Source organism: Ceratotherium simum, chromosome 30 (genome assembly GCF_057802395.1).
Source record: "Ceratotherium simum simum isolate JZ-2026a chromosome 30, ASM5780239v1, whole genome shotgun sequence".
NCBI lineage: Eukaryota > Metazoa > Chordata > Mammalia > Perissodactyla > Rhinocerotidae > Ceratotherium > Ceratotherium simum.
This window is the reverse complement of record NC_141929.1, coordinates 35,286,692-35,300,531: the sequence shown is the minus strand read 5'-3', so window position 1 is coordinate 35,300,531 and position 13,840 is coordinate 35,286,692. Positions and strand designations below refer to the sequence as shown.

Here is a 13,840-nt window from a genome sequence, read left to right as displayed (position 1 = left end):
CACACAGGGCCGGCCCCCTGGCTTAGCGGTTAAGTCCGCGCGCTCCGCTACTGGCGGCCCAGGTTCGGAGCCCGGGGGCGCACCGACGCACCGCTTGTCCGGCCATGCTGAGGCTGTGTCCCACATACAGCAACTAGAAGGATGTGCAACTATGACATACAACTATCTACTGGGGCTTCGGGGGGAAAAAAAAAAGGAGGAGGATTGGCAATAGATGTTAGCTCAGAGCTGGTCTTCCTCAGCAAAAAGAGGAGGATTAGCATGGATGTTAGCTCAGGGCTGATCTTTCTCACTAAAAAAATAAATAAATAAATAAAACTTTAAAAAAAAAAAAAAAAAAGGACATTCACACAAAAATATTTTCCCAAATGTTCGCGAGTTGGTTGTTTGCTTTTTTGTTTTTTAGCCCACTGACAAGGAACTGAGAGAGACCATAGCATTGCTGACAGCTCAGCAGACTGCTCTGGAACTCATTGTCAACATGTGCTGCAGTGAAGGTTGGTTACCTGTGTACATTTAGACCTTCTCCCCCTGGACTGAGAGGGCCCCTTCCGTGAGGATTTTCTTAAATATTCCAGCTCTGTGCGGTTTGCGCTCTTCCCAGATCCCTCTGATGATGAATGGGAAGAGCTTTCTAGCAGTGATGAAAGCGATGCATTTATGGAGAATTCCTTCAGTGAGTGTGGTGGACAGCTGCTTTCTCCCCTCTGCCTCTCGCACGAGGTTCACACCGCCCTCACCAACTACCTCATCCCAAAGAAGGTAATCTGTTTTCAGTCTAGGCTCACTGTGGAGCATGGGAAAGGCTTAAGAAAGCTATTCATTCTGTATGCAGAAGCAGTTCACACTTCCAGCTGTAGGGAATGGTAAGATCTGGGAAACAAAACAATTAACAGTACTGGAACTAGGGTGAAAAGTATCTTCATCAAGCCTAACCATTTCACTTAGAATTAATATGTTGGGATCTTATAAAGGGATCGTGTGTAAATGACTCTACTCTTTAACCTTTGCTTTACTGCCTTTTTTAAATCTAGGTTTTTGAGAAAACTGCCTTTCCAAACAGCATTGCAGTTGACGTATGTTTTAGGAACCCCACTTGGAAACCTTTGATTAAAAAGTAAGAACTTTTCTATTTTCGAAATCATTTGTGATTATGTTATTATATGAAATAGTAGGCCATTAAATAGAAGATGCTGACTTCCCCCCAGACTCAAAAGTTCCATTCCCCTGTATATTCCCTAGAGAAATGTGTGTATATGTGCACTAAGACACGAGAATGTACATGGCAGTGTCGTTCACAGTTCCCCCAACCTGGAAGCAACCTAGTGTCCATCCGTGGCAGAATGGATAAGTAAATTTTCACATAATCATACAGTAAAATCCATACAGCAATAAAAAGAATCTGAACTAGAACTACTCACAACGTGGATGAAACTTATAACATTGAGCAAGAAAACACGGCACAGAAGAATACACACACTGTGATTCCATTTTTACAAAGTTCAAAAACAGGTCACACTAAACTGTTTTGTTTAGGGATGCATACAGGTGGTGAACGTATAAAGAAAAGCAAGGAAATGTTAACCATAAAAGTCCAGATAGTGGTGATCTTTAGGGGTCTGGGAGGTGGGTGTGATAGGGAGGGGATAGGTGGGCTGTGAGGGTCCTGCAGTGTTTATTTCTTTTTTGTGTGTGTGTGAGGAAGATCAGCCCTGAGTTAACATCCGATGCCAATCCTCTTCTTTTTGCTGAGGAACATTCGCCCTGGGCTAACATCTGTGCCCATCTTCCTCTACTTTATATGGGACGCTGCCACAGCATGGCTTGACAGGTGGTGCATCAGTGCGCGCCCGGGATCCAAACCTGCAAACCCTGGGGCTGCAGAAGTGGAGCCCACACACTTAACCACTGCACCACCGGGCCGGCCCCATGCACTGTTCATTTCTTACGCAGGCGCACAAGTGTTTGCTTTATAAACCCTTTGTTAAACTCGGGGTATGCACCAAGAGCTTTATTCTATGTATGTTATATTTCACAATGCAAAATAATTTTAAAGATGCCATGTGTCGGAATTTTCCTAAAGCATGTTCCTTATTATTCATAAATGTGGTTTGCCTCAGAGGTCTTGAGTGCTCAAGCAATTTGATTTGGTAGATGAACAGTTCACCGTAAGATTCTTTGCTAACTGCCATAGAGCTCCTGCTTACAGATCTTCCCATTCAGAGCCTGGAGCTCAGGTTGAAGTTCATGCTGGGTTCTGTTGGGTAACCCATAGAGAAACAGACAGCATTCTCTTGCTTCCTTTCCAGAATGAACACTATTCAGTGCAGAGCCCTTGTGTGTCTGCAGAGTCTGGTGTCCCTCCTGGACGTGGACCATCTGGGAGGAGCCCCAGCCCTTCAGGCACTTGCACAGCATCTGTCACAGCTGCTTTTTTCTCAGCCAGGTAAATATTGAGGCCTTACTATGAAAGACTCCTCGGGTTGAGCAGAATTTCAAAGGGTCAGGAACTTGGACTTCGTAACTGTACATGGTTTGTCATCCAACCTGCAGAAACCTCTCCCAAACACTAACAGTCGTTTATTTACAGTCGGCAGTGGCATAGTGAAAACAAGGTATGCAAGCAGGTCTGCGCATTGTATTTTTCTTTTTTATTAAAATTGCTTGCATCCAGTTATGTCAGGCCAGTTAAGGCTAAATCACAAACATCGTAAATATTAGGCCTCAGTAATTCTCTATTTTTAATTTTTCTTCTTGAATTTAAAACCATTTGATTTCCATTTCATTGGGTAATACATACTTGTATTACAGAATTCGAAAGCTATTAGAGGACATAAAGTGGAAAGCCCCCTCCTCTGTCTCACCACCCAGGTCCTCCCAGAGCAGTCGCTGTTGGCAGGTTCCTGTGTCTTCTTTCAGGTGCTCAGTTTAAAGTGTGTATGTGTGTGTTTAAGGCGTATGGTGGAAACCAGACACACAGTTCTACACCTCGCTTTTTTCTAACACATCTTTCTTCAAACACCTTTGCATGGTAGGAGCTGAGTTATGGGTCTCTGTTATTGTTAATTTCACTTGTACACAAAAACCTGGAGAGATACCGTATGTGGTTAACTATTTTTAAATGACCTTGCTGTGCAAGGTTTAATGCATGCTTTTCTAACAGATTTCCTTTTTTTTTTTTTTTTTTTTATGAGGAAGATCAGCCCTGAGCTAACATCTGCCAATCCTCCTCTTGTTTTTGCTGAGGAAGCCTGGCCCTGGGCAAACATCCGTGCCCATCTTCCTCTACTTTATATGGGACGCCGCCACAGCATGGCTTGACAAGCGGTGCATCAGTGCACGCCCGGGATCCAAACCGGTGAACTCTGGGCCGCCGCAGCAGAGTTCACACACTTAACCACTTGTGCCACCAGGCCGGTCCTTCTAACAGATTTTCATAGTTCATTATAGTAGGATCTCATTTAACTTAACCACATTAAACTACAGGAGCTCAAACCAAACAAACAAAAAAGAGAGACTGAGAGAGAAGAAACAGTAGAGTTTTATATAGTAGAGGAAAATTCTCCACATTACCCAGCATGCATGTCTGGTGTGAGGGTAATAAGGGAGGTATGAATCTGCTGCTCTCTCAGCTCCTCAGTTTCGGATGTCTTTAGGGATGTTTTGAGGGTAAACTTGAAGATATTCGATACTTGCTTTCTGCACTAACTTTAGAATCTAACCACGAAATAAGATCTAACTCCACTGTGTTGCATTCAATGTATTATTCATGTATTTCATTGTAAACTGTTTAACATTTCCCCTTCTCAGACACAGCATTGCGTCCAAGAGTTGAAACTCTTAAGAGATCAAAATATGGTCGCTTTTGACTAAATACAAGTTTCTGTATAAACATTCATTCAAGACTGTTTCCCAGTTCTTTAGACATCTATTTTGCATTCTATTGAGTTCATAAGAGGTGCCATGTGTTTAGTGGTACATGTTTTATAAGTTCTAGATTAATTTTTTAAAATTAAGTGAATAAATGTTCAGAAACCCATATATAGTTATTGTTCTGTCTCTACTGACTTTTCAGCATTTGTCAATTAACATGTGGTTTTCCAGTGATCTCGGGCTGCGCATTCTTTAGCTGGCATAATCTCGTGAGAGCCGTGCCCAGCCATACCAAAGGCAGGATGTAGACAGGATATGCACAGTGCTGGCCCCATTCCCATTCCAAGCCAGGACTGGGCCGCTCTGGAGTACCAAGGTGGCTTGTGAGAGTGAGCTGGCCAGACAATGACTGTAGCTTTGTATGTCTCTCTGGGCCTTGTAAACCTGGAAGAGACCTGGGTGGCATGGCGGGAAGGAGGGAGTTTTATCTGACTTGCTGGCATTCTGGCTCCCATCAGTCCAGCAGGATGTTCCATGGGGTGGGGAGGGGTCGGACGGCTGTTGCTCATCCCCACTCCTATCCACCCATTCCCATGGGCTCCCTGCAGGGAGCGGGGCCAAACAGGATGGCACACAGCCAGAGCGCCAGGTGGGCTGGACCTCCCCAGCCTCTTGCTGCCTTCAAGCCCTGCCTCGCCTGAGGGAACCCCACCCGCCCTAGTCCCACAGCTGCCATCTCTTGCCTCTGAGCCATTCCTCAGTGAGAATCCAATCAAGGTACCACAGGCCCCTCCCCAACCAGCAGGAAGGGTTTATTTCACTTGAAGTAAGTGCACATATTCTGTGCCTCTGCCATACTGCAGCACTTGGTATGTTGCCCCCAGTTCAGCTGCTTTTGGTGACCATTGGTGCTTGCGCATTTGTTACCTGGAAAGATCACAGGAAGACCTTACCAAGCTGATCCTTGGGAAAATAATGGAAAGTTTCTGAATTGGGGGAAATATAATTAAACACTTTGATTTTAAGTAAGTTCCAATTTCATGGCTATCCTTGACATAATCTTTTCTTATCAGAATGAAATTTTTCATAAAGGATAATGGCTTATATTTAAAAGTAGTATTCTAATATAGTCCTTCTAAACATTTGGGATTTATTAAATAAGGTAATCCTATGGGTTCTACATGGATCATGTGAGCTGTTATTGGAGAATTTGGTGGGGAGGATGGGGCTACATTTCTCTCCTTTGTTGTGTTACCGTGTGTGACATTTACTTAACTTCTTTGACAATACCACATGTGTTGACCTTTTACTGAGAATTTGTCAGAAAGGCAGGGTGATTTGAAATTTCTTTCCCAAATATGGATAAATGGCCAGAAATGTGAATTAAATAAACATCGCCCACATATTTTTCTTAATTTAGGGAGAGTATGAATTACACATAATGTAAAACAGTTGTGTGGTTTAGATTAGGGTTTTGAATCTAGCTAAGGTAATGCTTATTTTCCTGAGAATGGAGGACAGAAAAAAATTGATTCTGAGATATGTTCTAGTTTGTATTGAGTTCTTCAAAACGTGGCTTGCTTTATGTGCAGTTAATGACTTTCCAGGGCTACACTTATAACTTTCATCAAATATAAATATAACTTACATTTCAGAGGCAATATGGCGACTTTTTGAAGTTTAATAGTAACAGCTTCATAGCAGTTCTTGAGTGCCTGTTAGGCGCTAGGGTGTATGAGCTGGGCATTGTTACCCATCTTCCTGACGAGGAAGCTGAGATTTAGAGAGGCTGAGAAACTTCTTCAAGGTCATTCATTCTTTTAATGTGTTCTTTATTGAACTTTATGCCATGTGCTGTTCTAGGTCAGAGGGATGCAGGCATGAACAAGATAGGCAGGGCCACTAGGCTCATGGAGCTTCCATTCTTGTGTAAAGATTTAATGTAATTTCAGCTGTGAAGAAAAACATAGAAGCAGAATGGTGTGAGGTCCTGTGTTAGGTGGTTAGTGTGGAAAGGCCTCCCAGGGGAGGTAACGTCTGAGCAGAGACCAAAATGAAATGAGAGGTCATGTAATGTCAGAGGCAGGATCCATCCCAGGTCTGCTGTTCCTAAAGCTGCCTGTCTGTTCTGTGATATTTACAGGAAATCCTTACTTCTCTACATAATACATAGCTGAAAATGAGACAGCCGAAAAATATAATAAGCTTTGATTCAAATTTGTGCAGAAAGCTGCCTCGCTCTCATGCAAGCAGCCTGAAAAGGGGCATCCGAATCTGTGTAGGCCCCCAGGCACCACAGGGCAGAAAGCCGAGGTATCTGTTGCTGCATAACAAATCACCCCAAAACTTTGTGGCTGAAAGTAGCAATAATCATGTGCTATTTCTCCTGGTTTCTGTAGGTCAGGAATTTAGACAAGGCACAATGGAGACGGTTTGTCTCTACTCCACAATGTCTAGGCTTACAGTTCTCAACGGGGGGGCCGGGGGTCCAGTTTTGCCCCAGGGTTCATTTGGCGGTGTTGGGGGGCATTTTTTGTAGTTACAACTTGGGAGTTGCTGCTGGTGTCTAGAGGGTAGAGGCCAGGGATGCTGCTAAACATCCTACAGCGCACAGGAGACCCTGTACACACAACAAAGAATGATCTGGTCTGAGCTGTCAGTAGTGCTGAGGTTGAGAAACCCTAGCCCAGGGCCTCTGCTGGAAAACTAGGAGCTAGAATCATCCATAGTCTTGTTCCCTCACATATCTGCCAGTTGGTGCTGGGGCTGAGAGTCAGAACACCCACAAGTGACCTCTTCATGTGACCTGGGCTTCCTCATAACATGGGGGCTGGGTCCCAGGGCAAGAGGCGAGAGAGAGGCCAGAGGACACACATGTGAGTCAGTGGAAGTCATGTTGCCTTTTATGACCTGGCCTGTCACTTTTCTGTGTTCCATTGGTTGAAGAGGTCAGAGTGCCACCCAGATTCAAGGGGAGGGGAAATAGACTCCACATCTTTATGGGAAGTGGCAGGGTTCTAGAAGGTCATGCAGAACTGGAAATACCATTGTGGCTATTAATGGAAAATAAAATCTACCACACCAAGTCAGTCGCTTTTCCTTTCCCCTAAAGGGATAGGGAGCCAACTCACCTGGGCGACCCTCACCCTTCTGTGTGACTGTGTTAGCATAATTGTTGATTGCTGTTGTTCTCTTTGTCCTGTGTGGGAAGAAGGGACCGTAAGAAAAGAGTAAAAATGGGCAGGAGTGGGAAGGGGAAGCTGGGTCAGTGAAAACCATAGAAACCACTGAGAGCCGGGGCCAGGCCACTGCACAAGCAAGAGTTCCTGGCTAGGCAGTGGGTCAGGGTTGGGGGAAAGCACTCTCGTTTGGGAGATGACTCCACTCTAGGTGTGCCCAGCCAGAGATGGTGATCTGTGAGAAGCTGGATTCAGTGTCCAAGCGCTGGCTCAAGTTTATCACGTGCTAAAGTGTGAGTCAAGTGAAAATCCAGCTTCTGGAAGTCGAGGACTGTCTGTAGAACACTCCCTTGTCACGATTATTTCAATTGCAGTCATCTTTCATACTCAAGTACACAGTTCACAGGGGGCTGACTAGAAGTTTTGGCTTAAATATCAAGTGTTTTTATTATCATAGCATGTGTTAACATTTAACATGCTTTGTTTTGATTCTCTTTCTTTTTCTATAGAATAAGTTGTCTTAGAGAAAGACAAATCTATATTTCGTTTTGTGTTTTAGATTTTGCTGAGCATGTTGACTTTCTAGAAGCCATAAGTAGTGCCTTGAGGGCCCTTTTGCAAACAATGGCCTCCAAGAGCATTTCTCAGGTAAGATTTTTTAAATGTTTATGCGAAACTAGCAAAGATTTTGTCTTATGGAGGCAACATTCATTACTTAACTGTTTAAGTATTTATTTCTATTCTAGGTACCTCGTAAGTGGAATCATTCAACATTTGTCCTCTTGTGCTTGGTTTATTTCGCTTAGCATAATGCCTTCAGGGTTCATCCATGCTGTAGTGTGTACCAGAATTTCATTCCTTTTTAAAGCCGAAAAATATTCCATTGTATGTATATACCGTATTTTTCTCTGAATATCTCTTGTCTCAGTTTTAACTCTGAAACTGTAAATATTTTTTATAATTAAAAAATAAAAATTAAAGCAAATAAAAAAAATCTCAAAAAAATAAGTTGCAACAACTGAAGCTAACTTTATAACAACACTTTTATTTTTTACTTTTTATTAAGGACATTTTCAAACATTCCTAAAAGGAAAGCTAATAGTGTAATGAACCTGCCTGCACCATCACCAGCTGTCAACAGTTGTCAACATCCTGTCATTCTTGTTTCATTCGTCTCCCCTACATTTTTGTTTTTGCTTCCTGGTAGTTTAAAGCAAATCATATTATTTCATCCATAAATATTTCATTATGTGCTTCAGTATGTGTCTGTGATAGAAAATGAACTTTTAAAGAACTTAGCTACAGTACCATTATCCAAAACCCCCAAATTAACAGACATTTGTTAATTATCGTTTGATATGCCACCTGAGTTCAGTTTTCCTGATTGCCTTAAAAGTGTCTTTTTCAGTTGGTTTGTTTAAATTAGAATCCCACACATTGCTTTTAACGGCTTTAGTGAGATTTAAAGTGTACAATTGAGTGGTTTTTAATATATTCACTTCCCCTACCTACCCCCCTTTCCCCATACTGTTCATCCGTTGAAGAAGCTGTCATTTGTCCTGTGGAATTCTCTCCCTTCTCAGAGTTGGCTGGTTTACCACCATGGTACTGTTTAACATGTCCCTCTGTGTCTCGTATTTCCTATAAACTGGTAGCCAGGTCTAGAACCTTAATTAGATTCAGGATCAGATGTTTTTGGCAAGAACAATTCATAGTACTGTATATATTTCATACTTTTACATCACGAATCATACAGTGTCATAAAATAGTGATGTTAAGATTAATCAGTGCGTTCACTTAATGGTTGTAGCAGCCAGTGGTTATTGTTATCTAGACCCATGATTTCATTAGGAGTTTCAAAATGGAGATATCCTAATTTTGTCATTCCTTTTACATCTATTAGCTGTGATTCTTCTGTAAATAAGAACTTTCTGTCTCATTGATTATTTGATAATTTTGAAGTAAAGGTCATTCCAAAAAAGACAAGATAAGTGTATGATTCTTCCTCCATCCTTTTTTCTGGAATAATTAGTTGGTGCCCTAGCAGGTCTCTAAAAGTGACCAGTGAAGTTTTTTTTTAAAGTATCATTATGAACTCATAGGTTTTTATATGTTTGTATTCCATTCCATTATGGTCATTCAGTCTTTTTTTTTTTTTTTTTTTCTTTTTTTGCTGAGGAAGATTCACCCTGAGCTAACATCTGTGCCAGTCTTCCTCTATTTTGTATGTGGGTCACCACCACAGCGTGGCCACTGACTAGTGGTATAGGTCCGTGCCTGGGATCTGAACCTGGGCCACCAAAGTGGAGTACACCAAATTTAACCACTAGGCCACAAGCTGGCCCTATAGTCATTCTTTTCGATGCAAAAAGTATCCCATCTTTAGATAGTAGGAGTCTTTTAAGATTGGTTCCTGTCTCTCTTTGACATGAACCCAATAGTTTTGATAGCTTCTAGGCGCAAGAACACGTCCTAGGCTCATCTTGTGCTTTTACTGTTTAAATCTTGAAATCAGTTATTTTTCCAAGAAGGACTGATTTCTTTAATGGGAAATTAAATTTGGGAGTGCTTACTGCTACTATGTTGTCATTGCTTCTAGACCTTATTTGCATAGCTAGGAAATAAGTATTTTTTAGGAAGATAAAAATAAAATCATAATTTCATGCATATTGATATTTTCAGTTTAAATAAAGAGAGTAAAGTATTTTTACTTAACTTTTCATTATATAATTGTATCTTTTTTTGTGCTGGAAATTTTGCTTCTTAGTGACTTTTAAATTATCATTTGCTTTATCCTACAAGATGTATTTAATAGTTTCAAAATAACAATGTCGTTATTATTACTAACAATAACACCATCGAAAGCAGTTTCAGATTTTTGTGTGATTCTTCTTGTCCTTAGGAAGAATCCGTCTAGGACTACATAGGCAAATTAGTGTGTTTTAAAGTTGCATGAGATGGGCCGGCCCCGTGGCTTAGCGGTTGCGTGCGTGCGCTCCGCTGCTGGCGGCCCGGGTTCGGATCCCGGGCGCGCACCGACGCACCGCTTCTCCGGCCATGCTGAGGCCGCGTCCCACATACAGCAACTAGAAGGATGTGCATCTATGAAATACAACTATCTACTGGGGCTTTGGGGGAAAAAAAATAAATAAATAAAATCTTTAAAGTTGCATGAGAAAATTCTCTGCGTGTCTTTTTATAAAGTTAGCTTCAGTTGTTGCAGCTTTGTTTTTGAGATTTTTTTTTTGTTTGCTTTAATTTTTATTTTTTAATTATAAAGAATATTTATAGTTTCGGAGTTAAAACTGAAACGAGATATTCAGAGAAGAATACGGTATATACATACAATGGAATATTTTTCAGCTTTAAAAAGGAATGAAATTCTGGTACATACTACAGCATGGATGAACCTTGAAGGCATTATGCTAAGTGAAATAGACCAGGCACAAAGCACAAATATTGAATGATTCCACTTATGAGGTACCTAGAATAGTTAAATTCAGAGATGGAAAGTAGTGGAGTCGTGGTTACCAGGGGCTGAGGAGAGGGGGAATAGAATCATTGTTTAGTGGGAACAGAGATGAGAAAGTTCTGGAGATGGATGGTGGTAATAGTTGCACAACAGCATGAATGTACTTAGTGCCACTGAACTGTGCACGTAAAAATGGCTAAGATGGTAGATTTTATGTGTATTTTACCCAAAAAAGATATTTAGAGAGGTCTAGCTTCTGTTCCTTTTCCCGGTTCTTTTCTTTTTTTTTCCCCCCTTTTTCTCCCCAAAGCCCCAGTAGATAGTTGTATGTCATAGCTGCACATCCCTCTAGTTGCTGCATGTGGGACGCGGCCTCAGCATGGCTGGAGAAGCGGTGCGTCGGTGCGCACCTGGATCCAAACCTGGGCCGCCAGTAGCAGAGCGCGCACTTAACCGCTAAGCCACGGGGCCGGCCCCTCCCTGTTCTTTTCTTTCTGCTGTTGATAGTCATCCTTTTTGGGTTTTGATTTATCATTCTCTCATCCTTTTTTTGAAAACATAAGTGAATATGTATATATTTGTATTTCACCCCTTTTCTTAAAAATAGTGCTGCACCTTGCTCTTCCTTCCTCCCTTACCGAGCATAGTATTAGATACCGTTCTTATTTCCTTTTACAGCTTCATATTCCTCCATTGGGTAGGGATTCCATATTTATTCAGCCTGTCTGCTGTTGATGGATATTTGAGTAGTTTCTAGTCTTGTGCTATTGTAAATTGTATTGTATTCCCACTGCAGGGAATAGCCTTCTTACAGATGTTGTTTGTTGTTTTGTGGTTTTGCCATTGTGTCTTTGGGATAGATTCCTAGAAGTGGGCTTGCTGGGGTGGAGAACAGATGGATTTGTACTGTCTCTAGTTTTGCTGCAGTCCCCTCCTTAGGGTCTGAGCCATTTTGAGCCCCACTAGCAGTGTTTGAGAGTGCCTCTTTTGCCACAGCCTCACCAGCAGAGTGTGTTGTCAGAACATTGAATTTTTACTGATTTCATAAGTGAGAAATTATATCTCAATTTTAATTTGCATTTCTCTTATTACGAGGAGGTTGGACATCTTTTCAAGTGTTCTAAGGGCCTTTGCATTTCTTTTTCTGTGACTGTTCCTGTCTTTTCCCAGTTTTGCTTTTTGCTTTTGCTTTTTTGCTTTTTGCTTTCCCAGTTTTGCTATTAGGTTGGTAGTCTTCTTCTTGGTATATAAAGGCAAATCTAGGGCCTCACCCCAATTTACTGAAGCAGAAACTTTGGGGAGGGCCCAGCAATCTATGTTTTAACAAGTTTTCCAGGTGATTCTCATGCACAGTAAAGTTTAAGAACCACTGTTCTAAACCGTCCTTGCTCCTTCCTTTCTAAAATCCTCCAGTGGTTTTTTATTGAAGTCACACTATTTATCACATTGTTAAATTTCAGGTGTACATTATTGTTTTTCATTCATCATATAAATGTGCCCCTTTACGCCTTATGCCCACGCCCCAGCCCCCTTCCCCTCTGGTGACCACCAGTCTGTTCTCTTTGTCCACGTGTTAGTTTATCTTCCACGTATGAGTGAAATCATATGGTGTTCGTCTTTCTCTGTCTGGCTTATAAAATCCTACAGTTTTGATTAACATGTCATTAGACCACACCACACACTTCTCTGGTTACAGTCATCTACCATCCCCTTGTTCCTTGAAGATTCCTGCTGTTGGGCTCCGTTTCTCCTCACTAGTCTTGTCACAATTCTGGGTGACTTCACTGTCCACATAGACGCCCTTTCCAGGAGCTAGGCTTCTCAGTTCCTGGATCTCTTTTTCTCCAGGGGTCTTGTCTTCCTTCCTACCATGGCCACACCTTGAGAGCAGTGCTTCCCAAACTTGGTCTTGTTCCAGGATTTACTGGGACTGTCTGGTGTTTTACTGTTAACTCTAGTATGCTATTGGTTTCTAATATAGACTTTTTACTTTAAAAAAATTTTCTTTGTATATTTGAGAATTTTTTTTTCCTAAGATTTTATTTATTTATTTATTTTCCCCCCAAAGCCCCAGTAGATAGTTGTATGTCATAGCTGCACATCCTTCTAGTTGCTGTATGTGGGACGTGGCCTCAGCATGGCCGGAGAAGCGGTGCGTCTGTGTGCGCCAGGGATCCGAACCTGGGCCGCCAGCAGCGGAGCGTGTGCACTTAACTGCTAAGGCACAGGGCCAGCCCGAGAAGTTTTTTTTTTTTTTTTTTTTTTTTTTTTTTTTTTTTAAAGATTTTATTTTTATTTATTTTTTCCCCCCAACGCCCCAGTAGATAGTTGTGTGTCATAGCTGCACATCCTTCTAGTTGCTGTATGTGGGATGCGGCCTCAGCATGGCCGGAGAAGCAGCACGTCGGTGCGAGCCCGGGATCCGAACCCGGGTCGCCAGCAGTGGAGCGCGCTCACTTAACCACTAAGCCACGGGGCCAGCCCCCGAGAATTTTTTTTTAAGAACATAATTTTTGACTCTCAGTTTCTATGAAATGAGAATGGTAACAATGCCTGCGCTGCCGTATGGCTGTTGAGAGGATCAGAAAACCCTATGCTGTAGGGTCTTTGAGGATATAAAGTTTTTTTATTCATTTTCCATGGTGTTCGGACGGTAGCTTACTGGGCCAGTCTGATATTTAAAGAAAATTATTCCAAGCTCATGCACAGTTCATGGTAAATCATTCGTATATATTAAGGTCATAAATTCTCAAGTTGGCATGAGCATAGAATTTTAGAACTAGAGGGAGCCTGGTTGTCCAGTGCTTTATCAGGAGAGGACGCCAAGGACTGGATTCCCTGAGCGACGGCACCAGGACAGAATACAGCCGTCCTGCCTCCCTGTCTAGCTCTTTTCCTTGTAGGTTTGTACACATTAGGCAGCTTACATTTGTGAGCCGTTCTGGTAATGGTGCAGCACGCCTTTGTTCTTCACAACAGCCTCGTCCTAGCTATGAAGAATAGTTTGTGGAATTTTTTCATGGGAGTATTTTCTGAGAAACCTGGGCCTATTAGCTGTTACCTTTAGATTTGGCAGAAGCAATGCAAATGATTTGGAAATGAGTTTTGAAGATTTAGAACTGTTGGGTATTTTTATACATAATAATAGCTAACATGTAGTGAGTGCTTTATATGCATTATTTAATCTTCATATTAACTGTATAGGGAGAATTACTTTTATTGTCCCCTTGTTACTGATGGGGAAATGGAAACTTTAGTCAGGGTAAGTAACTCGTGCTGGATTGTGAGTGGTAAGTAGTGGAGCTGGGATTTGAAC

The 13,840-nt window shown here is 41.9% G+C and overlaps 1 protein-coding gene across 2 annotated transcripts in view; it reads left to right on the top strand.

Annotated features, from left to right (window-relative positions):
• Positions 1-13,840, top strand: part of HEATR3 (HEAT repeat containing 3) — a 36,049-nt gene that overhangs the window by 15,035 nt on the left and 7,174 nt on the right. For both annotated transcript variants that reach the window (XM_087420288.1, XM_087420287.1), the window contains 5 exons: positions 407-497; positions 605-762; positions 1,035-1,117; positions 2,310-2,446; positions 7,612-7,700. In XM_087420288.1, the coding sequence (XP_087276414.1) occupies positions 407-497; positions 605-762; positions 1,035-1,117; positions 2,310-2,446; positions 7,612-7,700 (558 nt within the window). The remainder of the gene's footprint in view (positions 1-406; positions 498-604; positions 763-1,034; positions 1,118-2,309; positions 2,447-7,611; positions 7,701-13,840) is intronic.